We start from the raw sequence: 27,900 nt of genomic DNA, 5'->3' as shown, positions 1-27,900 counted from the left end.
CCAGAGGGTCACATGATTTGTCTCTTACAGTAAAAACCCAATATGGCAGAGATGGCAGGTCTTGCACGGTAACTAAAGCAACATCAACACTTTCTAAAGCACCCTGGTCGATTTTTCGCGACCGACCGCCGACATGAGGGAACGACAGAAGAAGAAAAAGGGGAGGACGTGGGCAGAGGCAGCCAAAACGGTAAAACAGGAGATTCTTGAGAGCTTGTTTAGCTTGTTTTCGCCTTGTGCTCCCACTTGTACAACTGTGTTTATGAGTTCATGACCCGCTGGTGTAGGCGAAGTATTGCGTATGCATTTCGGGGCCTGGTTTCGGTTGGTGTTGCCAAAGTGCATTAAGATCCATACACTATAAAGCATGGCATAACGCGTGCATGAAACGCTTTTCTCCATAATTACGTAACATTTTGGAACTTTTTTGATCCGGGAAGTGATTTGATGAAACGTCTGTAGCGTGACGTTCGTGTCAGTTGCTAGCTCGCGCGAGGCAGCTTAGCGCGCTTATGTAGACTAGTGACACTTAGCCAGTTAGCTTAGCTCACCTAAACCTACAAAAACAACCCTGTATTTTCATTAACATATCAAATATACTTTTATATCACTCTGCTTCAGAATTCGTCAGTGTTTTCTGCTGTAAAATGTCAGAATCACCGCTTGCTTTAGCATGTTGACCGCGAGTTTGTAGCTTGTTTACTTTTTGACGCCGTTAAAATGGATGTTTTGCTATAGTATTTTGAATTCAGACGAACTTAACGCATTGCTGTTGCATATAACCCTGTTTGTAATATGCGACACACTATCTGAACAGTGAATGATACAAGTGTCCCTTCAGGACTTCAAACTGAAGTTTCACATATATTCACAGCTTTTTCTATAATGCACCTGTTTCGCAATGTTCGACTTGTGAACCAGTCTTCAGTCGGATGGTTTTGATGAATCGCATAACGAATCGCACAGAACCATTTGTTTATTGAGAGCGGTTCTTGAACTTAATTTTGGTTATTTTGGTCATCTCCAACTCGCATCCGGGTCAACAGCTCAACCACACATTTGACCAAGAACTGTTTCTTTGTCCAAATCGGTATGATCGAAAAGAGTTACAGAAGAAATAATGCAAATTTAATTTCTTGGAAATACTTATGACATGACTGCATTACATGTTTACAGTAGAATGAGCTTGGACACATGCAAATACAATAAAACCCTTTCTAATTTCTAATGGGTGAAAAGAAAGCTACAGCAGAAATGCAAAATAAATAATAATGCAAAATAAATAATAAAACACCTTCTGAAAACTCTTATGCCCTGACTGCATAACTGGTTTAAACGTACAATAAATTGGGACACAAGCTATTACAATAAAAACCCATTTATAAAACATAAAGGCATTAAAGGTGCAATATGTAAGATTTTTGCAGTAAAATATCCAAAAATCACTAGGCCAGTGTATATTTTGTTCACTTGAGTACTTACAATATCCCAAATGTTTCCAGCTATTTGTAAATCGTGAGAAAATTGCAATTTTTACCAAGGCTCCGGGACGTGTGAGGAGTCGCCTGTCAATTGCGTCATACCCGCGTTACCCTCGGTTTCCGGTTTTATTTTGTAGAAACCATGGAAACACCAAAGATGCTTTAATATTTACATGTTTTAATAGACAAGGGAACAACTGTTTTGATATATTTATAGACAGAAAACTAATTATTGTTATATAGCTCAACATGTTTAGTCTTATTGTTTATATACATTTTTCTTGATTTTTTTTGTGAGTACCATGCTTTACCATGCCTCAGAGAAAAACACTATTTTGTGAAGTAGCTAACATAGCATTATCAGATGCAGCTTTATTTTTAGTAACAGTAATACAGCATTTTCTCCATCATACAATACGTTAAAATGAATTGCATGCCATTTATCAACACAAGCCATCCAGCATTTAATATGATATTCTAAAATCGAGTTATAACATCATTTTCAACACACTCAAATGTATCTAATATGATAAACAGAGCTGTGTTACCTCATACTCATGATCGGAAAAGCGTAAGCGGCGTCGGCGACTCTGTCATAATAAAAGTCCCGCTGCTCGTGAGGCGTGTGTTGCGCAATCGCTCCAGCTCCTCGTTCAGCTCCCACAACACTCAGTCCTGCTCTGCTTCATACTACAATAACATTAATAATCGCATCCATGAACATGATTTCTTCCTGAGTCCTATCCCAATTCTTTTCCACCGGCTGTTGAGATGAAGACCACACGTCCCAAAATTCCGCGCTCAAACTTGGCATCATCAAGCTACGCCTTTGTTTTGAATAGGCCTCTAGCGACCTCTAGCGGACAGAAAATATTACATATGAAAACGCAACCTTTCTATTTTCTATGTGCATGTTTTAAATCTTATTGTCAGCAATTCATACGTGCATATGTTTTACTTTTTTAGAAAAAAAATTGACCTCATCGGCATGAATCGGAAGTCGTCATAGTCTGTTCTTCCCTATTGTGACATATATCCCAAGTGAAACGGCTTCTTGACTTTGTTAAATAAAGTTTTTTGCACAATATATATGCAGAAAAACAATTATTTTAACTTTATGTAAATGTCTGTTTACATAAAGAAAGAGTCCCAGCTAGTAGGCTAAATCATGTGAGGATGCTGCTGGTAGCGAATCATTTATAGCCTTTTCTCACAGCAGCTGCAATAATTAAACATCATTTTGATGGCGGATTGTATGATATGACAACCTCGCAGATTAGAATGTACAGAAATTGAAATCTACAGGTAACGCTAATACATACTAAATACACATAGTCACGCAATGCTGATGTTGTTAACATTAACAATTTGAGAACAAAGTGTAACAATAATAATAATTTGCACGTCTTGACATGATCCGAGCTAAGCGATCGTTAGATTTAATCACCATTGGTAGTGTGATTTATTGTAATGCTTTTTTTTTCTCAGTTGGTCAGAACAAAAGTGGCAGACACGTTACTAACTTGTTCAGATGACATTTTCCAGTGAAAATTCTTAGTGGGTGCAGGACACTATAGTTAAAGGTGCTCTAAGCAATGTCACACGTTTTTAGGCCAAAACATTTTTTGTCACATACAGCAAACATCTCCTCACTATCCGCTAGCTGCCTGTCCCCTGAACACACTGTAAAAAAACGCGGTCTCTGTGGTCTCCACAAGCTCCAAAAACGGCAACAAAAACAAACTGGTGCAGCCTGGACCACGAATCATAATAAACATGCTCCAGCCAATAACCAACAAGAATGATTTTAAATGCGCGTTCATGACTGTTTCAGGAAGCACGGATGGGAGGGGAGGAGTAGGCGGAGGGAGGGTCTAGCTAGCCTCTGTTTTGTTTGACAACACTAAGAACGTCAACAGGAAGTTACTCCACCCAGGATCGTTTAGAGCACCTTTAATTTATGTAAGTGAGAATAGGAAAATAAAGTAAACTGTGACATATTATACCCAACAATTCTTCATACAGTGGACTACCAGTAAAACTGATAAAAATTTAGAACCAAAAATTATTCAGACACTTTGACCTGACCATGTTTTGCTTAAGTGTTATCAGACATAATTAAGATTATTATTTTTTTCTGAGATCTTGTCATATTTTATTACCATTTTTTAAACTATAGTGAATAAACTGTAATAATGAAATGAAATGTTCAAGATGTCTTAATACATTTTGGTTTGACTGTATGTCAAAAGATCAATGCAAATATATGATTTCTCATGTCATGACCCCTTTTAGAAAAACTATAGTAGTATATCAGTGATACTAAAATGACACTGGTGTTCGGATACAGTTTGGGGCCACTGTTTGTGCCTTGTGTCTAAGAGAAGAAACTGGGTTTCATGTAAGCAAAAGATGCATTGATGAATAAATGTACTTTACTGACCAAAGTAAAGAATGACTGAAATGAACACAGGACGTGAGATCATGTCATCACTATGACACAGCAGGGGTGAAGCAGCTCTTGGGCCTCCGTCCAGCAGCTGACTTCATGTGTGGCTAAAAGCCACAGATCACTTGGAATGTCTGGAGTCTGTTTGCATTTCCCAAACTCTGAAAATACAACCACTTTTGAACATAGTTCAAAGTATCAAACTAACACGTTTCTCTGGGTTAGTTTCAAAGAACGGGATTGTCTGTTTCACTGAGGTCAACTAATGATAATTCAAAGGCATTATTGTCTAACAAACCTCTTTTTGGACTGACCATCAGTTCTGCTTCATCCTTTCTCTGCGGTTGCTGCCATAGTGAGTCATTGCTGAATTGTTCACTTGTTCCCGTAATGCTGTTCGCAGGTGCTTGAGAAGTACCCCAACACACCGATGAGTCATAAAGAGATCCTGCAAGTCATTCAGAGAGAAAGGCTTAAGGAGATAAGGTGAGGTCATTCTCCAGATGTTTATAAGAAAATAGCCATTTCTTTATCAAACACTTCCCCTGAACTTTTATGTTTTATTTACTGTCTTTTGTTTTATTTTTCCAAAGCAAAATTTAATGTGGCAACATATCTAATTATCACATCTCTTTTTTTTGTTTCATTTCTCTGTTGTCTTCCAGAAGGTAAGATTATACAGTAGTACACCCTCCCCTCCAACTAACTTAAATTCATTAGCCAATCTCTATGCATGTTATTAACATGTCCCCAGTTGACACAGCATGCAAAGGGACTCTGTAAACTCCAAGAGTGAGGACCTAATGGCCATGGCTTTGACCATTGTGCTTGTCCTCAGAAATGGCTAGTGGCTTGTTGTGCTTCTGGCAGTTTTGCTTTGTTTGAAGATACTTTATAATATCTACATTCACAAAAAAAAGCAACATTTTGCATCAATTGTTTTGAGTTATGACAACTTTGAGTGAATTTGCATTCAAGCTACATTGAGTTAGAGAAACTTAATTTGTAGCATAAATACAAATTTTGAAGAAATTAAGTCACTCCAACTACCAGAGTTGTAGCCCTGGAACCAATTAATCTGATCTATTCCAGTTCATAACACATGCTAGCATAACTTATTTAACTTGTATATTTAATGAACAAGTAAGATATTACTCGTCACTGGCATTAGCGCAGTCATTGCTTATAGAGTCAATGTAGTGTTTACCTTCATGTATCTACTCTTCAGCACAATGGTAACCACAAAAACCTCAACATTACAGAAAGTCTTTTATATGTCAAACATAACAGCATTAAACACTAATAGGTATTTTCCTTCACCAAAAAAACACATAAAATGACACTAAATTTCAACATTTATTCTCCTTATCTAGTCCTATGCAAAGCATGCTGGGAACTAGAAATCCACTGCCTAATTTCCGAAGTTATCAAGACAATTTCATTAAGTTACTACAACCTAATTTTTTAGAAAGCCAATTACTGCAGAAATTTGAGTTTAAATCACAAACGATATTAAGTTGCTGTAATGATCAACATTATGTCAACAAAATAATGTTTGCAACTTAAAAGGTTTAGTTAAAACAATAAATTAGATGCATTTATTTAAGTTGTGGTAACAGGTCCCTTGAATTAATTTATAGAGTGTATGTACTGAATGAGTGTTTAGCCTCAAGCTCATTATTACGATTATTTATTCAAGACTAAAGGCCAGATTTACTAAACAGGGCAAATTAGCGTGAGAGCGTAATAAAAAATAAAAAAACGCAGATGGGAGTGGAAAGTTCTGTGCGTGATCTACTGACGACGCACAAATTAAAGAACACAGACGCAGCCGGATCATTTCCATAATGACCAACGCAATCTACAAAGAGCTGCGCAAATTAGCGTCTGGTTTCTGGGTGCTAAATAATGGCTCAAATACCAGTAAATTGACTAGCGCAAACCTTAGTAAATCACCTTGCATGATTCATTTAAATATTCTCCTCCCATAAATTTTGCATCCGAAAAGGAAACTGCAAAAAAACGCCCACGCCTTTCAGCGCTAATTTTGCCGTGTCTTTAGTAAATCCCGACAGTAGTTTTTTAACAGCAAAAGAGGGTTTACGCTGGTGCAAGCTGTTAGTAAATCTGGCCCTAAAACTCTAAAAAAAAAAAAAAAAAAAAAAAAAAAAAAAATTGCTTTCTAAGAAAGACAAGTTATACAAAACAAAAAAAATAAAGATAGAACTCCCTCAGGGATATTATACTTAACTAAAACCATAAAAATATTTTTGTTGTTTGAAAGAAAGCTGAAATAAAATAAAATACTCAGTGAAAATTAGGAATGTTTCATAGACAACTAACTGAAATAAGTTAATAAAGCACTAAAATTTCTAACTGGAAATAAACAAAAACTCAACTAAAACCAAAACTGAAATAAAAATAAATAAAACCTAAAAAGTAATATAATAAAAGTGACAAAAGCACATAACAAAATTACTGAAAATTAAACTAATATTAAAATGAAAACGGAAAATATAAAAAAGCTCATTTAAAATATTAATAACTATAATAGTATATAAATGATACAAAAATCAACCCCTTTCACGTGCTTTCACTTTAGTTTTTCCTTACATTTACATTTATATTTTCTTTGCATACAGTACAATTGAATAATAAAAGATTGTCTTAAAGTACTGAATTTTAATGTTTTTGTGTATTTTGTTTTTTTATGTGCATGAAATTACTCCTCAGTTGGTAGGATGCATATCAAAATGTTATACAAATTTTTTTGTAGCAGTTTGTTTGTACTATGTTGTACTGAAATTTGTACATTTTGCATTTTGCAACACAATTATACAGTAATATATACTGTGTTATTATGTTGATCTTGCCAGATCAAAAGCCAGGCATCAGTCTTTAGTGTGTAATGTTGCTGTTTGATCATGAAAAAGGCCTGCAAAGTTACAAAACACAATATCACTCCGAAGGGAGTGTTCTCTCGTTTTGAGTGTTTATCTGGGAATGAACACGTCACATTATTCCTCATTTAAAAAAAGCGGCTATTTGCACAAAGTGAAAATAGCGATATATTCTACTTGTACTATAAAAACAGCAGTTCTTTGCAAGAAGTGCAAATAGTTGTTAGAGGCTATTTATACTTGTTATAAGTGGCAGACTTGTTTATAAAAGGGCATAATATGGCCTCTTTAATTTAAATTTATATTCACATTCATGCACAAATAGGAAACCAACCAGTGAACTGTTGCAGCTTTTCAGTTGTGTAAAGATGGTGACTGATTTAATTAGATGATTTTTCATGTTTCAGTGGGACTTCCCCTCTTGCCTGTCTCAATGCCATGCTCCACACAAACTCACGTGGAGAGGAAGGGATCTTCTACAAGGTCCCCGGTCGAATGGGAGTCTATACACTGAAGGTAAACAAGGCTAGTCACACCGCAACTCTCACAGAATAAATGTTTCTTATCTGAGCACAGGTCCTGTCGCTCAGCATGTCACTACGATCATAGATTCGATTTTCAGATAATATAACATGTATACCTTGAATGCACTGTAAGTTGCATTTGGATAAAAGTGCATGCCAAATAATAAAAGTAAATATAAATGCCGGTTACATTTGTTTGTCTGAGTTCCTTCGGCTCTGTTGACTGGCATAAATATTTACTGGTTGGCTTCTTATCTCAAGAATAGGATGTTTTCTGTAAATATAGGACATTTTTCCTCATCATCTGCGCCTGTCTTGTGTGGTGTGCCCCAGGGATCCATTTTGGGACCTTTATTGTTTTCCCATTATATGCTTCCCTTGGCCCACATTTTTCACTGTTTCTCAATATTGGTGATCTTCTTGTGTCATACTGTCCTGCTTGGGCGCTTAGATCTTCTAATCACTTGACCTTAACTGTGCCACGGTGTCGCTACAAATCAAAGGGTGATTGGGCCTTTTCTGTGGCTGGCCCCAAGCTTTGGAATGGTCTCCCTTATCATGTGAGGTCTGCTCCTTCATTGGACATTTTAAATTTGGAAATTTTAGCTCATTTTAGCTTTTGGAAAACTGTAATTGTTGTTTTTATTGTTTTAGACCTACTTTCTAAACTGTACAGCACTTTGTATCGATATATATTGTTTAAATGTGCTCTATAAATAAATGTTGTACCGCTTGCTGTTATAATTAATTAATGCTCAGTTAACATTAGCATAACAAGCCATACTTGCCATTATTAAGGAGCTTTTTTAAATTGAAAATGTAAAAAAAAAAAGCAGATATTCAACAATATTCTACATATTTATGCTCTACACATTCCTAATGATTTATTAAATGTATGAATTAGCATTAACTGTTTGATCAGATTCAAATGAGCTGTTTTATGAAAATTAGTATTATTCATCTGATATGTATGGTTTGTGTTTGTGTGTGAGCAGAAGGACATTGGAGATGTGGCAAAGGAACTGTCAGAAGAGGATTCAGAGGACAGCAGTGATAACATGTCTGATACCCGATGCTCAGAAAATACCAGCACCACTACCTACAGCAAAGATGGACGCAGAGGAAGGTGGAAGAGGAGAGGTACCACATTTTTATGAACTCTGAATAGCCAAACTTAGAGCTGAAGTGTGTAATTTCTGCACCCGAGCGTTTCCCGTCTGTCGTCGGTCATAGTTTCACTCATGTTACTGAATAGGTTAGTGTCTTGGATCGCTGAAATGGATTCTGGAAAAACACTGTAAAACAAATTTTAAAGGCGTCATAAGCTGCATTTTTTTAAAATTTTATAATGTTCTCTTATAATGTTATCAAGATTTTTACATTAAAAACATCCTAATTAGAAGTAATAAGCTATTTTCTATCCTGTTTTTTCACCTTTTCTTTCAAACATTCAAGACTTGGAAGTAAACGCCCACTGCTATGATTGTGTAACAGTGTTGCATAAAATACATACTTGGAGTTACTACAGTTACGATTGACAAAGGATGACTTACAGTGTTTTTGGAATTATGATTTGAGTGTGCCATTGTTTGTCGCACTTACAGGCTATTCATTGTTTGTCCTTTTCGATAAAATGCAAAACATATACATTGTCATTTGCAGTGTCGTGTTTTAAATAAAACTAGATTAAAGAGTAGATTTAAAGAGAACTAGAGTAAAGTTTGATGACAAACCTTGATGTTGGCTTGGCAAAGCCAGGTCTGGAAGTTTAAAATAACTTTGAACAGTTTGAAGGTTTTATTCAGAGAAAGTAAAAAAAATGTTTTAGCATGTTGCAAGCATGATTTAACACATTGGTAATGTATTTTAACATTTTGCTAACATAAATTAGCATGTTGTTAGTATGTATTAACACACTGCTAGCATGAATTAGCATGTTTGTAACATTTAACACGTTGTTAGAATGTTTAGCACATTGCTAACATGAATTAACATGTTGCTAGCAAGTTTTAACACATTGCTGGCATGATTTACCACTTTGCTAGCATGTTTTAGCATATTGTTAATTGCACTATAAGACTTATCAAGTATTTTAGCTATCACTAGCAAAGTTTAATGACTATCCTAGCATGTTAAAACGTGTTACCAGCATGCTAATTCATGTTAGCAGCATACTAATTCATGCTAGCAAAGTGTTAAAACATGCTAACAACATGTTATCAATGTTCAAACATGTTAATTCATGTCAACATAGTGTAAAATATGTTAGCAACATGTTAATTAATGCTAGCTAAGTGTTAAAACATGTTAATTCATTTTAGCAATGTGTTTTAGCAAAAACATCTAACAATGTACTAAATCATGTTATCATCATGCTATATCATGTTACCAGTGTGTTAAAACATACTAGCAACATGCTAATTCATGCAATGTGTTAAAACATGCTAGCAGTATGTTAAATCATGTTAACAACCTGTTAAATCATGCTAACAGCGTTAATTCATGTTAGCAACATGTTAAAACATGTTAATTCATGTCAACAAAGTGTAAAATAGTTTAGCAACGTTAATTAATGCTAGCAAAGTGTTAAAACATGTGAATTCATGTTAGCAATGTGTTAAAACATCTAACAATGTGTTAAATCATGTTAGCAGCATGTTATATCATGTTAGCAGTGTGTTAAAACATGCTAGCAACATGCTAATTCATCTTAGCAATGTGTTAAAAAATGCTAGCAATATGTTAAATCATGTTAACAACCTGTTAAATCATGCTAACAACGTTAATTCATGTTAGGAACATGTTAAAACATGTTAATTCATGTCAACAAAGTGTAAAATATGTTAGCAACATGTTAATTAATGCTAGCAAAGTGTTAAAACATGGTAATTCATCTTAGCAATGTGTTAAAACATGCTAGCAATATGTTAAATCATGCTAACAACCTGTTAAATCATGCTAGCAACATGTTAATTCATGTTAGGAACACGTTAAAACATGTTAGCAAAATGTTAAAACATGTTAATACGCTTATTATGTTAACAAACTACTAACTTATGTTAGCAACATGTTAAAACCGCCTCTGCAGAAGATCAACGCCTACTTCTACATCATTTAGCCCCACCCACCAATTCAGAAGTAAATATGAGACAGACGCAAACACAGATTACGAGAGACGCCTCTGAGGATTACAAGACGTTTTTAAGTGCCAAGTTGTGGAAAAACACAATCTTTGCAGGGCCTTCCTATATAACAGAGTGTGATTGTGAAACATACTGTAATGCACTTTAACGAGAAAATAAGTTAATCACACAATGTCTGTTCAAAATGACACAATTACACACATTATTTTACACAATATTTACGCTAAACAGGAAAAACTCAGTAGATTTTGAAACTGATAGCAGGTGGCTAAAATATATCAATCTGTCACTAATATTTAAAGATTTGAAGAAATGTAGTTAAATTTGTGCAGTAAATTTGTGTATGTAAAATGGTTTACTGTATGTAAATTTATCAGTAACCTATGGTCTTATGATCACTGTTAGATGGCTCATACGCTGGCTCTGGTATATGTATAAATGACCTCACATTGTAGATTTGCTTCTTTCAAGCCAAAATATTATTTGAATGCAGAACACTCTTTAAACAGGAAATTCTACTTTTTTTTTCACTCTTTTTTTTCCTTTGCAAGATTGATGCCACTTCCTCATTTATTTGAGTGCAGTTTGAAGTTATGTAGACAAACACAGGCTTTAACTCAAGCCATCTTGTAGAAACTTTTTAACTAAGTATTTGAGAATAATGCACTATAACAGTGTGAATTCATGCAGAACCAAGTGCTGTAAGTAACACTTTCATCTTAATATGCTGTGAAACTTTAATGCTGTGAATTGAGAAAATGGGGATTGTTGTGCCAGAGAGAGAAACTAACTCAGCAAAAACCAGGAAATAATTACCGCAGCAGCAGCATATTATTCATGAGAGTTAGTTTGATCAAGTATTTTTTTTGAAAACACTCCTTTTATAAATGTGCTTGGATGATCTATTACAGTGAAAGATAATGTTTTTATTTTTTGGGGTTAAGTTCTGACTCTGGTTGTTTTTAGTATAGGGTACAACAGGGCTAAAAGCACCTTTAGACAAAATGTGTTTTTCACTACTCCCATAGTGTGTGAGTGCAGAAATATGTATGTTTGTATTGAACATTTATGGAGCAACAGAGTTTGTGTGAAAATAAATCATTTTGTTTAAAAATCGTATAAATGCATGAGGTGGCGAAGTGTTTTTAATAATGTGTAACTTAATACTTGTTAAAAAAAAACTTTGCTAAAGTTTGTACTATTTTCTGTTTATTTTGATAAATAAAATAATTAATTTTGTTCAGTAAATATACTTTTAAAATTTATTTTAAAAATACAGAAACAAAATTATTTTTCGAAAGTAAAGATTTTGAAAGCATTGAAGGAGTTTACAGGATTTACAGTAGTATCAATAAATTATATTTTATTATTAGGGCTGGGACAATACTATCGATGCATCGCGATTTGTGGATCATTTCTGATATTTTCCAAATGCATCGCAAATCGATGCTTTAGGTTATTTTTTGGCCGCATGCTCAAATGCTCATGAAGAAGAGCACTCGTGCGTTCAAGTCTGAGAATGTATTTGCACTTCAGAATGCTTTTATGACATGAGATTAATGTAAACAGCCCACTGCAAACACCCTTGTAATTTGCTTCAACCTTTTCAAACTTTATGAATGATTATTTTATAGAAGGTTTAAGTGGTGTGTAAGGAATTGGAAGGAAGTAGAGGACGGCTGTTTCTAAAGCACGCAGTGACATCTGCTGTTAAAAACGAAGCTCAGAATCATGATACATACGAAACATATCAGAATCGATTAGATTCGCGATGCATCGATGTATTGTCCCAGCCCTATTTATTATATGTTATGATTTAATATCATATTTTTAAATATGATGGTTTCATTATAAATATGGTGATTTTCTCTAAGGTGGACACCCAACTTACTATATGATATTTACCATGTCATGTCAACAAATGGAAGAATCCGCCAGCTGTTTGTCTTGTTAATTATTGTGCCTTTCGCCTAAACAGCAGGGGCACTGTTTACCCCAAATACCATACTTTTACATATTCTTCCGTTAATGAAAAACTGTTGCTTTAATTACCTTGAACAAAACTGAAAATCAGTAAGAAGACATTTGTTTCAAAATATATTCAATAATTCTTATTTGCTACTTAAATCTACAACATTTTAAATAACATCAAATATTATATGAAATTAGAACAGAATCGACTTTGCGCTGCTGTCCATGATCACGTCAAGGATCAGCAAAATTTCCGCGTGCATCTTGAAAAGCGGATGTTTTGGAAAGTGCTGCAGCAAGTTTTTGTGAGGAAAATAAAATCAAATGCGCCTTTTACCCTGGTGCGCCTTTAGCCCCGTTGTACCCCTACTTGACCAGTACTTTGTTGCCAATACATCTTACTTTGCTGAATATATAATTTTTTTTTTTTTTTTTGTGATGTACTGAATAATGTTGTTGAGAATTCTGCTGAGTTAAATATGTCACAAGGTAAAGTTATCTAGCTGGCTGGATAGATGACTTGTGAGAATGACTTGTCTTGGAAGAATCAGGAAGAACGAGTTGCAGTTCGCATTTATTAACAAATGATCAAACAGTATGTATTTGTTTTCCAGCAGAAGTTTATGAATTCATAGCTGTCATTGAACAGTGAAAAAGCATGTAATTTCCAGTGTTTACTGCAAGTTAACAACTCAACTTATAATGAAAAATATATTTTAAAAATTGAGACAATTAAACTTAAATTAAAAATGACCTTGAATGAGTTGTTACAGAGTGAAATTGTTTGTGCATATGCCTGTTCATTTTTGTTTGTGATACAGATGTCCAAATATGCCCAATGTATTGCTTTCCAATCATTCTCAGTGCCAGCAAAACTGCAGTCTCAGCCGTCCTCCCCACAGTCCCGCTGTTCATCTCCATCAGTCTCCAGCAGCAAACTCATGTCCCCGTCACAGAAACACAGCAAGAAGGCCCTCAAACAGGTGCTGCCATTTACCATTTATACCTCTTACTACTGTTTATTTCTCAAGTTGTAAAAAACAAGTACTACAAATAGCACAGGGGTCTTATTTTCATTATATTTGTTATATTACGATAACAATAAATCACATTGTTAGTTTTAGCTTGAAATTCCAGGTAAAAATTCCTTTATTAAACAATCATGTGGTAAGGCCTCTTTGGATAATCAATGAATTAAAAATACATTGTAGGTACTTAATTTAATTTTGTTCTATTTGTAATTACAACTTAATGTAAAAAGTAAGATAATTCATTACAAGTTAACACCTGGTTAAAGTCACGCCCTGTTTACACCTGGTATTAAGATGTATTTTGGTCGATCGACACTAAATACAGGTGTAACGGGGTGTTAAATGTTTTGAGCTTGTCCACTTTCGACCACTTCCAGAGGTAGTTGAAAACGCATTTGACCGGATTGCTTTCATAGCGGAAACGCTCACGTGGTCGAATGTGTTCAAACAGCCGCTAAAGACCATCTGCTCTCCACCTACTGACCTAATGCATAAACATTATGGGAAGTGCGCTAGCCAGACGGGATTTAATCTTTGTCTGCTGAAGACCCAAGTTTGGTTTGAAGACGAAAAATGTACCAAGCACAATGTTCTCTCACCATTCCTGATTTCTAACACACACTCACAGCGTTCGGCCGGTCTTGCGGCTGTCAGAGCAGAAACAAAAGCTGATGTGCGTCTTAATACCAGGTGTAAACAGGGCCTATGATATTAACCACTGTTGACTAGTTCAAACCTTAAGCTGTTGAGAGACCCTCTGTGCTCTTTTTGGGAACACAGAAATAATTTTTATGTAACCTGTGGGTTTATGGACATTCTCCTTTTTTGCCCTTCTTCATCTATAGGCACTGAAACAGCAGCAGCAGAGGAATCAACGCCGGCAATGTGGAATCCCCAATGCCTCAAGCCCACGGCTGCTCCTCAAGACTGTCAAAGACATGGCTCATGACTCCTCCAAATCCTGTACGTATACAGTATTTGATACTACGGTATTTTTACAGTTTCATTAAGCACCTTCTTATCACGTGACCAAAAAAATAAATGATACAAAATGTTTTTCACTGTGAATTTTACCTTCCTGACTGTGATGTAAGTAGAGCTGCACGATTCTGGATAAATTGAGAATCACGATTTTTATTTTTATTTTTATTTTTTTTTTCAAATGGAGATACAAACAAAATAACAAGTAATTTACTAGAGGTTCTAAGAAAATATTAATTGCTGCTGTCTATTTAAAATGAATCTGAATTAAAGGCACAATATGTAAGAATTTTGGATTCAAATGTCCAAAAAACACTAAAACACTGTTATATATTTTATTGACTTGTGCACTTATATTATCCCAAATGTTTCCAAGAATGTTTAAATCCAGAGAAATAAGCAATTTTAACCAGGACCGTGCGTTGCCTATCAATGACATCATACCCGCGTTACCCTCAATTTCCGGTTTTATTTTGTAGAAACCATGGAAACACCAAAGACGCTTTAATATATTATGTGTTTTATAAGACAGGTTAGCAACTGTTTGGATACATTCATAGACCAAAAACTAATCATTGCTTTATAGCTCAACACAGTAAGTCTTATTGTCTTAAAGTCTTATTGTTTTCTTGATTTACCGTGAGTACCATGTTTTACCATGACTAATATTGATCTAGTTTACTGCAGTGTGAAACAAGTGTCTCATAGCAGCCACCGAGCGAATGCACAAAGTAACATTATAGCACACCCTGCTTATGATAAGACAGTGCTGTGTTACCACACATACGCAAGACAGGAAGCACTCTTTTGCGGCATAATAAAAGCTCCGCTGCTCTTGATCCGTGTGTCGCGCTCGTCTCTCATTAGCAATCTCTCCAGTGGCCTCGTTCCGCTCCAACGGCTTTCAGCCACACCCTGCTTCATACTACAGTAATGTTAATAAATCTTTAATACATTAGCTCATCCATGAATATGATTTCTGCCTGGGTCCTATCGGATTATTTTCCACCGGCTGTATACATGAAGACAACACCTCCCATGATTCAGTTAAATCAAGGCATCATCAAGCTACGCCTTTGTTTTGAATAAGTGACCTCTAGTGGAGAAAAAGTACATATTGTGCCTTTAATTATTATAAAAAATCGTTTTGAATGAATGATTCAATGACTTTCATTACTAGATGAATCAGTGTTTTCAACATCTGTGTTTTTATTCGAACTTTTATTCGTACTTCTGTAATGATATGAGTATTTGTAACACAAAAATAACAATAATGTGTGGTTGAAAATACTTTTTGTGAAGCGGTTTCATACGTATGCATGACAACTGCTCTCTCTGGCTCGGCAGCAGCGCCAAAGCGGATCTGGTGCTATTTTGTCAATGGTTTAATAGACACAGGCGAATTGTTATCATTTAGGAATGACATTGTATTGGTTATTGAATCGAGATGGCGATCGTTTATTGATTAGTTGTGCAGCTCTAGATGTAAGAACTAAAGGCATGTTCTTCATTTTGCTGCATATTCGTGTAAATACAAAAGAAATATAAAATGGTATGTCTGTTTTCTGCAGCCTGGGAGCTGAAACAGACAGAGCGCTGCCCTGCCAGTCCACAGAACTCTACCTCCAGCTCGTCCTCCTCCGTCAAAGCAGATGTGTGCCATGCGACCGGTGCCCGCAAGGTGTCTCAGCGCTCCAGTCGGCTCAATGCCAGTGAGTATCATCACAGATTGATGTCATTTGTGTCAGCGCATGAGATGCTGTAACTGATCCCAGCGCTTTGGATTTTCAGGACAACTGAGGCGTACCAAGTGTGAGATAGATGTTGAGACACCAGATTCCATCCTTGTCAACACTAACTTGCGAGCGCTGATCAACAAGCACACATTCTCAATGTTGCCTACAGAGTGTCAACAGAAGCTTCTTAAGATGCTGCCAGAGGTTGACCAGCAGGTAGTGAGATGCTGACGAACCCTGCTGTGTTGAACATACAATATGATTTTGTGGATCATGAATCACTGATTGTTATTGATGATTCAGTTGTGGTGCTTAGTGTGGTCACTTTTTGTTGCAGGCTAGTATGGATGGAGCATTGAAAGTGACCAGCTCTGCCCTGAACAATGAATTCTTCACATCAGCAGCACAATCTTGGAAGGAGAGGTTGTCAGAGGGTCAGTTGTTGTCCACATACATCATTGGTCTTGAAGTTTTTTACTTCTCATCACACAGAAGCAAAAGTTTTTGGTCACAATTATAGAAACACCCTATTTGGAGGTATTCTTTTCACCGCTAATGAATTTATTCCACACCACAACCAAAAGTGTCCAGCAACTGAGGGTTTAACGAGATAAAATAAGTACACTGCAAAAAAAAAGTGGTGTTCTTCCTTAGTATTTTTGTCTTGGTTTTTTAGTGCAACTGTCTAAAGATTAATTTACTGTCAAGATTAATTTAAAATCAAGATGCATTTACTGGAGATTCAAAATGACAGAATATGAAGTCTTGTTTTCTGTGAAACTGATCAAAGCAAAGTGAGTTTTGCTTAAAACAAGAACAAACATCTGCCAACGGGCTCAGAAAAATCAACTTAATTCAAAAGGAAACTCATTGACAAACATTTGTTCTTGTTTTAAGCATTAACTTGCTTCATTATGTTATTGAAGACTTCATTTTACATTTGCATCGCACGTAAATGTATCAAAGATGTTTCGATATTTGTATTGGGAAACAGGACAAAAATACTGAAGATATACATTTCTTGCAATGTATGCAACATTTAATGCCAAATGTTTATGAATTTAAGACTTTCCGCTCTGATTTAAGACCTTTTTAAGGCATTAAAGGGTGAATTAAGGCTTTTTAAGACCTGTAGAAACCCTGTAAGTAACTTGATCAGAAAATACAGAAAAAGTTATATCCATATTTTAGTGATTGAGAACAGAGGTATTCAAGCTACTTTTTAAGTAATGGATATCTGTTGGAAGTTGTATTTTCAACTCTTAATTGTTGCTAATTGTAGCTTTACTTTTCTCTCTAGACATTTACTTTTTGAGAACATATTGACATATTGTGTTCCCTTCAGTCTATTCCTTAAATTTTCTTTATTTGGTCTTTAAAAAGTCTTGCATTCACACTCATAAAACCTGCAGAAACCCTGTACTTAGTGTTTTACATATTTGAATGTGGCTTATGCATAACTGTGTTCTCAGGTGAGTTTACCCCAGAGTTGAGACTGAGAATGCGGCAAGAAATTGAGAAGGAAAAGAAGGTGGAACTTTGGAAAGAGCATTTCTTTGAGAGTTACTATGGTGAACAGTAAGTCAGCCACCACACCTTATGGAAATACTGAAAAAAGAAAATCAGAGAATGATCTAGATCAGGGGTACCTATTGAGTAATCGCTACGGACCAGTGGTAGTTTGAAGGGTTTTACCATGCCGGAGTGAACTTTTCCAGAAAGTTCGCTTTGGCAAGCTGTTTCGCACTCCCAAAATAAACTCCAAACAAACTTGGTTTTGGCCTGATTTTGTTCAAAATGACTTCACAACAGTTCATTCTTCGATTTCATTTGAAGTATATCTGGGCCATTGAGCTGTTACCATGTGTCTGTCACACTCACTCAGTTAAACAAGTGCCTCTGACATATATCGTGCGCCGTAAAAAAATTCTGTGAAATTTACAGAAGACCAAAAAAAAACAGCAGCTGTGGTTGCCAGAAATTTACTGTAAAAAATATGATAGCGACATTTTAGGTTTTACAGATTTAACTTAAATTTACAATAAAAAAACAACATATTAACTGATAAAATGTTAATATATCAACCTATTGAAGTACTAATATCTGTTTTGTACTTTTGTAATATACTGACAACCACCAAAAACAGGTGGTGATGAGAAAGTCACATGATGAATCAAAACTCATCACAAGCTGAAAAGGTAAATACTAATATAAAAGGTGCACAGTGTCATTTACACAAATACTAAACACCATCAGCAGTGCTTCCCACAGGTTTGAAATATACTTGCGGTGGTAGCTGGGCGAAAAATCCTCCTATTACCCACAGCACAAAAATGTTCTACTACATGTGACAAACAAATAATGTGTGATTTTTAACAGTATTTTTATTTATTGAAATTAATTTTAATTACATAGGATATTACATTTCATTACATACTAATATTATGCATTATTATGCATTGTAAATTATGCATAATTACAGCATTTAAATGGTTCTCCTTTTCCTATGTTCTCCTTGCTGTCATATAGTGTCTCTCTCAGTGAATGGGACATAGATTTTACTAGTAAAATTTATAAAATCAATAATATGTGTCAAATAATGTTCTTAAGTCTTTTCTTCCTGTGGGGGAGACTACAATAATTTACTATGAATTAAATGGAAATCAAATTAAATACAATTTATTGTGTAACCAAAATACCAATAATGCCCCCCAAAAAAAGGAAAAACTTTGCGTGTGACTTTTAATTATAAACAAGCCCGAAATACACCGGGACTCTTATTTTGAAATGTCTGTACTATTGCAGGCTGATCCTTCAGATTCTTACAATCGTCTAAAACATTTTATATAAAGGCCATGAAGTAGACTTAGTAATAATTCATCAACTTGAGTTCATTAGCAATCGCTTGGCATAAATCTGCGCTTTTCATTGATTGAGAATCACTTTAAAGCAGACTGAAGCCCCCTTGTGACTTTGCAAAATGCAGCGCCCGTGGGAATGTTAGCGGAAGTAAACAGTTTTGACGCACACATAATGAGCAGGTACGAAACGACTAGTTTATCGACCGCGGATGGTTTCATTATCTTGCGCGGATATAAAAGTATAAGAGGATAAAATAATAAAAGAAAAAAGTGCCTCCAAATATACTTGGGCGGCCGTTATTATACGTGGGCGGCCCGCCCAAGTAAAGTCTATGTGTGGGAAGCACTGATCATGGTAACATACAATGCAATAAACATTCATTTAACAACATTAGATGTAACATAAAACCCTAATGTACATAACTGATTAGAAAAAGTAAGACGACAGTTATTTCAACAAAAATACATCAAATGTGAAGTGTCATGCAGGGAATTCTGGGAATGTCAATTTATGGTTTTTCAACTGTAAATTATGCAGTGACTTGTTCTTTTTCGTTTCCAAAAATGGTGAATTTAAAAGTATTTTACTGTAAAATTACATTAAATGTAAGTTTGGAACTATTACAGTTATTCACCGTATATCATAAGGAAACTTAGTCTTAATCAATTAACAGTTTTTTACCATAGCATTTTTACAGTCTTTTACAGTTAAAATCACAATCATTTTTTACAGTGTGATCCCGCTCACGTAGTTCTATGCCTTATTTTGGTATCCAATCAACGTGAGGCCGAAAAATTGGTTAGTGGACCACTAGTTTAATCTATCATAGGTGATGTTTGATTTTTGACATCCTTTTTCCTAATCTTCTGTCTTGCTTTTCAGCTCTGGACTGAGTATAGAGGAATCCAAAGAGCTGACAGAAGCCAGGGACATTCCTGAACCAGCTAAAAGCTCAGTCCAATCAGAAAAGCCAGAGATTGTCAAAGAGCCTCAGAAGATAAACCCAGTGACAGAGGTCATCCACATGGAGTTGAGATCCAGAGATGTCAAATCAACAATAACGCATGCCTCACCTGAAGAGCCAGTCAAACCTCCTGCTTCAAAGCAATCACATTTATCCTTAGACACGAGGAAGGATACGCAGGAAGAATTGATTCCAGAGTCCTCTGTTCAAAAAGCAGAGGATCCCAAACCTGGCAGTGAGAAAACACTGGAGAATGAGATCACATGTAAGACCCCAGCATCTTCTTTGGAAGCGGAAGTTACATGTTTGAAAGGAAAGGAGACACAGACCACTAAAGAGGAAAGTCCCGTAGGTAACGCTGGACAGATCACGGAGAGCAATAAGGCTGGATCTCCAATAACTGCTGTCACATCTGAGCCTCTGAAGAGAAAAATCTCTACTGAACTGGATACAGAGCTCGGAACCGAGAAGAAGCCCCGTGTCTCTTCATCAGAAATGTCATCCACTGTGACAGCTAAAGAAAAAGTAGAACAGAGAGTACCACCTCTCAAAGTAAGTTTTAGGTTTATCTCTTTTGAAGAAAAAAACAACTCGACCCTAAGTACTAAACTGTGGTGTGTTACTGCACACCCCGTTTACACCAGATGAGAGTGATGCAATGCATCAAAAGCCAATAAAACCCATTATAATCATTGATACTGTCTACACTGTGTACGGAAAGGCGCAACGTGATGAGTTTCTGACCGCTTTAAGCAGTTGACAAGGGTCACAACCGGTGTATATACGTAAAAGTTAAAGGGATAGTTCACCCAAAAATGAATATTATCCCATGATTTACTCGCCCTCAAGCCATCCTAGGTGCATATGACTATCTTCTTTCAGACGAACACAATTGGAGTTACATTAAAAAATATCCTGGCTTCTTCTCCAAGCTTTATAATTGGTAGTGATCGGTGTTCATGATTTTGAAGCTCAAAAAAGTGCATCTATCCATCATAAAAATAATCCACACGGTTCCAGGGTAACCGTGAAATCGAGTAACGGTGGAAGAGTAACCCCTGACCTGATGCATAACGTATTGACGAGTGCGGAAGCACGGAGGATTGAGCAAAACAAAACACCGGACACACATTAGAGAAGAGGAGCTTGAGTTTGTTGCACAGCCCTATAGTATTTGTTTGAACCGTGAGATGTGTCTAATCTCACATAAGCTTATGATACTCCTACATCCTACGTCATATATCACGTCAGGGGTTACTCTTTTGCCGCAAGTCAACTTGCGCAGTATGTGTATGGCCATCTGCCAGAAGCTAGTTATTTTAGTTTATAAAATTTTAAAAATTGATATTTTTTGCTTTGCTTCAGAAGGCCTTTATCAACCCCCTGGAGTCATTTGGATTATTTTTATGATGGACTTTTTTGTGCTTCAAATCTCGAGAGCCATTCACTGCCATTATAAAACTAAAAATTCAGGATATTTTTTTATATAACACTGATTGTGTTCTTCTGAAAAAAGATTGTCAAATAGACCTAGGCTTGAGGGTGAGTATATTTTGGGATAATTTTCATTTTTGGGTGAACTATCCCTTTAATCATCATTTGTGCTATTTACATGAATGACACCTCATATTATGTAAGTTGTTGAGGAGAGATTTGTTATCGATTTTCTAAGCAATCATGCTTTAATACAGCCACCCAGAACACTCTTTCAAATACCTTGGAGTGCACTGGCAACTATCAAGAAAACTCTAGCAATCATAAGCTAAACTCTCTAACTATCGCTAGCAATCATGCTTAATTGTGTTAATAGTTGTTCCATACAAAGAACTCCATTTTTTGCTGCTTTATGTCCATTTTTTTGATAATTAATGTAAACTTTAGTGGAATTTTAGCTCTCTTAGTTACACTTACACTCTCTCTTTGCAGATCCCAGTGTCAAGAATTCTTTCTGCCCCTGCCTCTTTTGAGCAGGTATCTCCAAGGACTCCTGTTCCCTTGACACCCCCTAGCATTCGGCCCGGTCGCACCGGTGCACGCACTCTAGCTGACATCAAGGCAAAAGCCCAGTTAGCGCGTGCACAACGTGCTGCTGCTGCAGCAGCCGGGTCATCTTCCTCAAGAGGAACCGGCTCAGTTGGAGGTACCTCAACACCCTCTCCAGCTCGGTCCCTGTCAGAAGATTTTTCACCAGCAAGCAGCAGAAGTCAATCTGTGTCGCCTATAAAGCTAAGCTCTGGATCTCCGGCCCCTGAAGGCACAGTGACTCTCTCACAAACCTCTCCTTCCTCAGGTTTTACTGGACACACAGAATCTGGTTTTGTACTAGACTTCAGTGCAAGCCAGGGTTTTTTAAAAGAAAATCGCTCTTTGATGGGGTCACAAACCACTCAGTGCACGCTAAATCCAACAGGCAATGATCAACATAACCTCCTTAGTCCTGGAGGGACGCTAGCACCTTCCAGTCAGGCAGGAAGTGCAACTGCACAAAACCAGAGACCACAGCAGACACCTTTTTCAGGAGCGTTAGTGACCAAGCCTAGCTCTTCAATCCCAGCAAACAATCCTCTGGTCACCCAGCTTCTTCAAGGTAAAGAGGTTCCATTGGAAAAGATCCTCCCAAAGCCACTAGCCAAAGTGGAGGTTCAGTCTATGGCAATTTCTGCCAGAGATGAAGGTACCACCACTGATGGGTTGAAAAAAGATAACCCAACAAACCAAGAAGATGTTAGCAAATTTGGGAACCAAATTCCTTTTGGCTCATCTGTGATGCAAGTCAGAAGTATGGACAAGTTGGTCAATGTTGGCACTCAGGACCAGATTCTCCATCCACCAAGGCACAAATGTGAGCAAAAGCACACCAATTCAAACTGTCAACCCTCTCAATTTCAATCCTGTCAGTTAGGTCACCTTGAGAGCAGCCTGGACCAGAGTGTCCATCTAGGAATCTTTGGACGGAAGAGGTTATCTAAGCCAGCTATGACAGGACACTACCTCCTCAATGTCTCCACATATGGTAGAGTATCCGAGAGCAGCAAACGACCGCACCTAGCTACTAATACAAGCTCTGCCCTTGCCAACCTGAAGAAAGAGAAAACTGAAACAGAGGAGAGTGTGAAAGGGAAGACAGAATCACTTGCAGGGTCTCATACCACCTCTCAAGGACTCCTGAATTTCCCAAAGGTCAAAGTGGAACAGCAGGGATGTTTCATCAATAAACCAGATGATGGTTTGGCATCCCAACCTTGTTCTGATATAAAGTCTGAATCTCCATCACTGAGCTGTTTATCCAGCCAAGAAGGCAGCACTTCTACTAGAACCAAAGAAACATGCTCAAGAAGCTCACAGCTTGATATGTGCAGCAGTATACAGGGTAAAACAGAGCGTTATCAGTTAAGTGACTGCAACCAACGCACGTTTTTGTCTCAGAAAGCCCATAATGGACCTCAGTATGGTGGCACTATCAGCATGTCTGTCCCTCATGCACTGAACCACAGCATGGCTGACACTCCAACTTCTCCCACCGTGTCCTGCAGCGGTGATGGTGAAACGGCTGGTGGAGGGATGATGTCTTTTTCCGTCACCGTCACTGCCATACCTGCAGGTCACCTACTGGATCAGAGCAGTCAGGGTGAGACCTCACCTGAGCAAGCCTACATAGAAACCTCTGGGATGGAGGACGTCCAATCAAAGTGCTACTGTCGGCTGAAGGCCATGATTATGTGCAAGGGATGTGGCGCTTTCTGTCACGATGATTGCATTGGTCCATCCAAACTATGTGTTTCATGTTTGGTGGTACGATAATGACTGCGACTCATTCATTCATTCATTCAAAAAGAAAAAGCAATCACTGCAGTAAAGGTAACAGAAATGTTACAACAGTGATGCTTTCGCTGTGGTAACCTATTCATCTATCCATTGTCATTTGAGACAGGCTGTTGTGCTGTTATTCTTTGGGGGGAATTCACTAAGAATGAATTGCACCTGCTAATAGTGCTGCTTATTTGCACGTACATTCTGCTTTATTTTAGCGGTCGATTCAGGAAAGGAATTATGCAAATCAGGTAATGATGTAAACATGGCCAGCTACAAGTTCTGTTCTTGTAAAGGGGCTTTCGCACTGGAGGAACCTCATTGTTCCTAGAACTATTGGCGGAAGTACCTTTTGATTTTGCATTGTTGCACCGCAGGAACTAGGATCGATTTTAGTTCTAGGAACTATATATTAGCTCCTACTTCAGAGTAGGGTCTAAACCAGCATTATAGGAACTACCAGTGACGTCATGACATGTCAAACACCAGCACCCAGCATTTTTTTTAAAAAGCAGTGTAAACATATTTACTTCAGGAACATGGAAAACAGCGATAACGGCATTTACCTGTTGTCTGCAGTGCTGTATTCTTTTCTCCGCCTAGATGATATGTAATACTACAAGTTGTCATAGGAGATTTCGGGCCCTATTTTAACAATCTAGGATTAGTTCTCTGGGAACTATCCTAGTGGCTTGTTCCTAGAACTATTCGGTGCGAAAGCCCCTTAAGTCAGTTCTGATTGCTTAGTTGTGGGGATAGCAGCAGACTACCGTGATATGGCAAGCTTTACTGGAACTGTACAGTATGGCTGCAATCCAGACACCTGAATCGACTCTTTAAAGTGCAGAAAATGCACTTAACTACACTGTATGTCTGGATATGTGCCTGGTCATCATGCTTTTGTCTATCATTTACAGTTTCAGAGCTTTAAGCGCCTGGTTAAACTGGATTGCGGGTGGCTGCTAGTGAACAACTTGCAGGTTTTTGTGCTGCATGAATTTGCTAGGGCTGGGACAATAAATCGATTAATCTCGATTCATGGATTAATTTCTGAGATTTTCTGAATGCATCGCGATTCTCCCTCAAATCAATTCTGAGCTTAGTTTTTAACAGCAGTTGGTGCTCTAGGCTAGTTTTTAAACACGTTCAAATGCTCATGAAGAAGAGCGCTCGTGCGTTCGGTGCGTAATTTTTTTTTTTTTTTTCCCCAAACAAGTTCAGTGGAAATCCCACCCTGGAGCCGATTCTAAACATTTCATTGGCCATGTCAATCACAGTAACGAACCCAACCCTGATCCCTAAACCTACCCGTCACTGTAACCTCAGCCAATGAAATTGGTTGCAGGGCAGGGATTTCCATTGAACCATTTGGGGGGAAAAAAAATCACATGCGTTCGGCTGAGTCTGTGTATGTATTTGCACCTCAGGATGCTTTTATTACGCGAGATTAATGTAAACAGCCCACTGCAAACACCCTTGTAATTTGCTTCAACCTTTTTGAACTTAATGAATAATTATTTTATAGAAGGTTCAAGTGATGTGTGTAAGAAATTGGAAGCAAGCAGAGTACGGCTGTTTCTAAAGCACACAGTGCCATCTGAATCGATTCAGGAGAGAATCACGATGCATTCGGAAAAATACCGAAACGATCCAGAATCATTTCTCGATTCCGATGCATCGATTTATTGTCCCAGCCCCAGAATTTGCCCCATTGTTTTTCTTTACAGCACAATTAGCATAGTAGAATATGAGGTATGTAAAATGTGCAATGCCGAGTAATACTTCCTCTCATTCGTTGAGCACCTTTCTTTAGACTCAAGACTAATAGTGGCAATATTTAAGGCTTGTTTCTTTTCTTTAATATTTTTGTAACAATTTTAGAAATGGAAATCAATATACTACTATTTTTGTAGATGTTAAAAATCATGATCCCCCCCCCATATCCTCTTAGCCCTCAGATTTTGGATCTTTTACATATAATTATGGATTAGAAACATATAACATCAATATTTAGTCTTTGTTTATCCTGCAAAACAATTTGTTGGTTGGTTTTAGCCTTTGTGACTCACAACCACACAACTGAAATACCAATTACTTTGCAGAATTACTGTGAATATGTAAACCTAATATATTAACCTGCCTTGTTACTAGGTTTATATGGTACTGTTAAAAGTTATTTATGGGATAGAAGGGAGTTTTGTCAAATGAGTTAACAGGCTAGCACTTCTCTTGCATCGGTGGGTTTTACTTGAGAGCACAATGCAAGAACAGGTTTATACTGATAATGGCAATAATTTGTACATTTACAATATTTATAAAATAAAGAGCATTAGCCCCTTTAAATAATTTTCTTCAGAAAAAAAAAGGATTTATTAGGGTTGCACTTTTTTTATGTTCAGAAAATGACTTTACCTTTGCTATACCTTCAAAAATGGCTTGTAAGAATGAATAGAATTAAAGCACTTCTTAATCAAATAATCTATTATACCCTCTCAGGAGAAAAAAAAAAACAGGTCTTAATCATTTCAGTAACCTGTGTCTAAACATTTGAGTTGTTTACGCCACATGAATGACATTGCCTCTAATTGGAATAGTAGATATTCCCAGTAACCTAATGCAGATATCCACAGGAAAACTATACGAGCAATGAAGTTAAACACTCAGAAGGGAGATTATATGAAGATGTTTGTTTTGTTTTATATTGTAAATACTGACTTTCTTTTGAGATGTACAAACATTTTCTACAAAGCATTCTTGAATCTTGCCTACACATATCCGATTGTCTGATTGGGTTTTTGTTTGAGAAATACTGTCCGACACAAATCATAATTTTAATCATATTGCAACATTAAATGTTGTGGCTCAGTTTCTGTCCTGAAACAATTCTGCTAAACATAAATTTTGATACCAATAATTCTATGTATGTTTAAAAAAAAATGTCTTGCATCTTTGAATTAGTCTTTTTTTTTTTTTTTTAAATCGTCTGACTTCCAGGCAATAGAAAAGTAAAAGAATTTTAGATAAGATTTGCTTTGTAATATACCAAAGTCAATTTATGGTAACTAGATAATCAGTTTTTGTTTTTAATGTCTGTCTAGTTAAGCAAAGTAATATATTTTAAGTAATATATTTTAATAAAAAGAAGTCTATTTACAAAACATTTAAGAAACAGGGTATTTACTATATCTTTATATTGGCTGTCCCATTTTGGTATACCTTTGTCTGAGGAGGTGTACAGACTTTTTACACATTTTTTTGTACCAGGGCCCTTGTGATAGTCTGATCCCTTGTGTGGCTAGTTTTGCCTGCAATGAATTGATGTTCCCTCACAGTGGATTTTTAATTGACTAATAATATCTGTGACACTTACAGCTCACTTTATTGAAGTCTAGCTTATTACAGAAAAAAAAAAAAAAATCCATCAGGTTATACTGTAGTATTTGTGTTGGATGAATAACATTTTAATAGCTTGGTGGTTGGGTTGTGCTGAATGTCTTTGGGTGTGAGATTGTTTTCAGGCTTTCAATTTGTCAGTGGGTAAACTATCGCTTTCATTTACATGTACTATACATATGCAGCATTTAAACATACAAGAGACTCATAGAATATAACTGTGATAACTCCGTTATACTTTATATCAGGCCTTAGAACTGATTTGAATTTTAAAAACTGATATTTGGGTTCTTGGAAATGTTTTAATATGTCAGAGCTGTAAACGAGCAATCGTTGTTTATTTACTGCTTTCATTTCCTTTGATAGAGTTGCAATGCATGACTTGCCACCATCTCTGTCCTCAACCTTATATGCCTGTGACATTTTACAAAACACTTGGATTTTTAATTAAAGAGTCTGCGGAACCCTGAAATGATACGACTCTTAGTGCAGGAGATGTTGTTATTCCAGAACTTAGAGTGGCTTCCACAATGTGTGTTATGTCAAATATTTTATGTAAAATAAAGGTGAATGTAATATAGTAATTGTAATCAGCACTTGTAAAGCAAAGTGTATTTTATCAAGAAACAATATGAATAAAATGCAGTAAAACCAA

The 27,900-nt window shown here is 36.6% G+C and overlaps 1 protein-coding gene across 4 annotated transcripts; it reads left to right on the top strand.

Annotated features, from left to right (window-relative positions):
* Positions 1-27,900, top strand: asxl2 (ASXL transcriptional regulator 2). 4 transcript variants are annotated; one of them, XM_048192282.1, is made up of 13 exons: positions 1-190; positions 4,334-4,416; positions 4,596-4,598; positions 7,238-7,346; positions 8,350-8,494; positions 13,333-13,451; positions 14,345-14,462; positions 16,052-16,192; positions 16,272-16,432; positions 16,554-16,650; positions 17,689-17,794; positions 19,961-20,594; positions 21,969-27,900. In XM_048192282.1, the coding sequence occupies exons 1-13, from the start codon at positions 134-136 to the stop codon at positions 23,841-23,843; spliced, it is 3,648 nt and encodes a 1,215-aa protein (XP_048048239.1). In that variant the 5' UTR covers positions 1-133; the 3' UTR covers positions 23,844-27,900. The 4 variants fall into 4 exon arrangements, with proteins under 4 accessions (XP_048048239.1, XP_048048242.1, XP_048048240.1 ...); XM_048192285.1 differs by lacking the exon at positions 21,969-27,900 and adding an exon at positions 19,811-19,876 and having other exon boundaries at positions 19,961-20,101; XM_048192283.1 differs by lacking the exon at positions 4,596-4,598.

Source organism: Megalobrama amblycephala, linkage group LG5 (assembly GCF_018812025.1).
Source record: "Megalobrama amblycephala isolate DHTTF-2021 linkage group LG5, ASM1881202v1, whole genome shotgun sequence".
In the NCBI taxonomy this organism is placed as follows: domain Eukaryota; kingdom Metazoa; phylum Chordata; class Actinopteri; order Cypriniformes; family Xenocyprididae; genus Megalobrama; species Megalobrama amblycephala.
The sequence above is the reverse complement of the archived record's forward strand: the minus strand, read 5'-3'. Positions and strand labels throughout refer to the sequence as shown.

Bases quoted from the DNA above. Each gene is read 5' to 3' on its own strand.
- asxl2 (XM_048192282.1), top strand. From the start codon at position 134: ATGAGGGAACGACAGAAGAAGAAAAAGGGGAGGACGTGGGCAGAGGCA. The intron at 16,193-16,271 runs GTGAGTATCATC...TTGGATTTTCAG, and splicing joins CTCCAGTCGGCTCAATGCCA to GACAACTGAGGCGTACCAAG. The intron at 16,433-16,553 runs GTAGTGAGATGC...TTTTTGTTGCAG, and splicing joins TGCCAGAGGTTGACCAGCAG to GCTAGTATGGATGGAGCATT.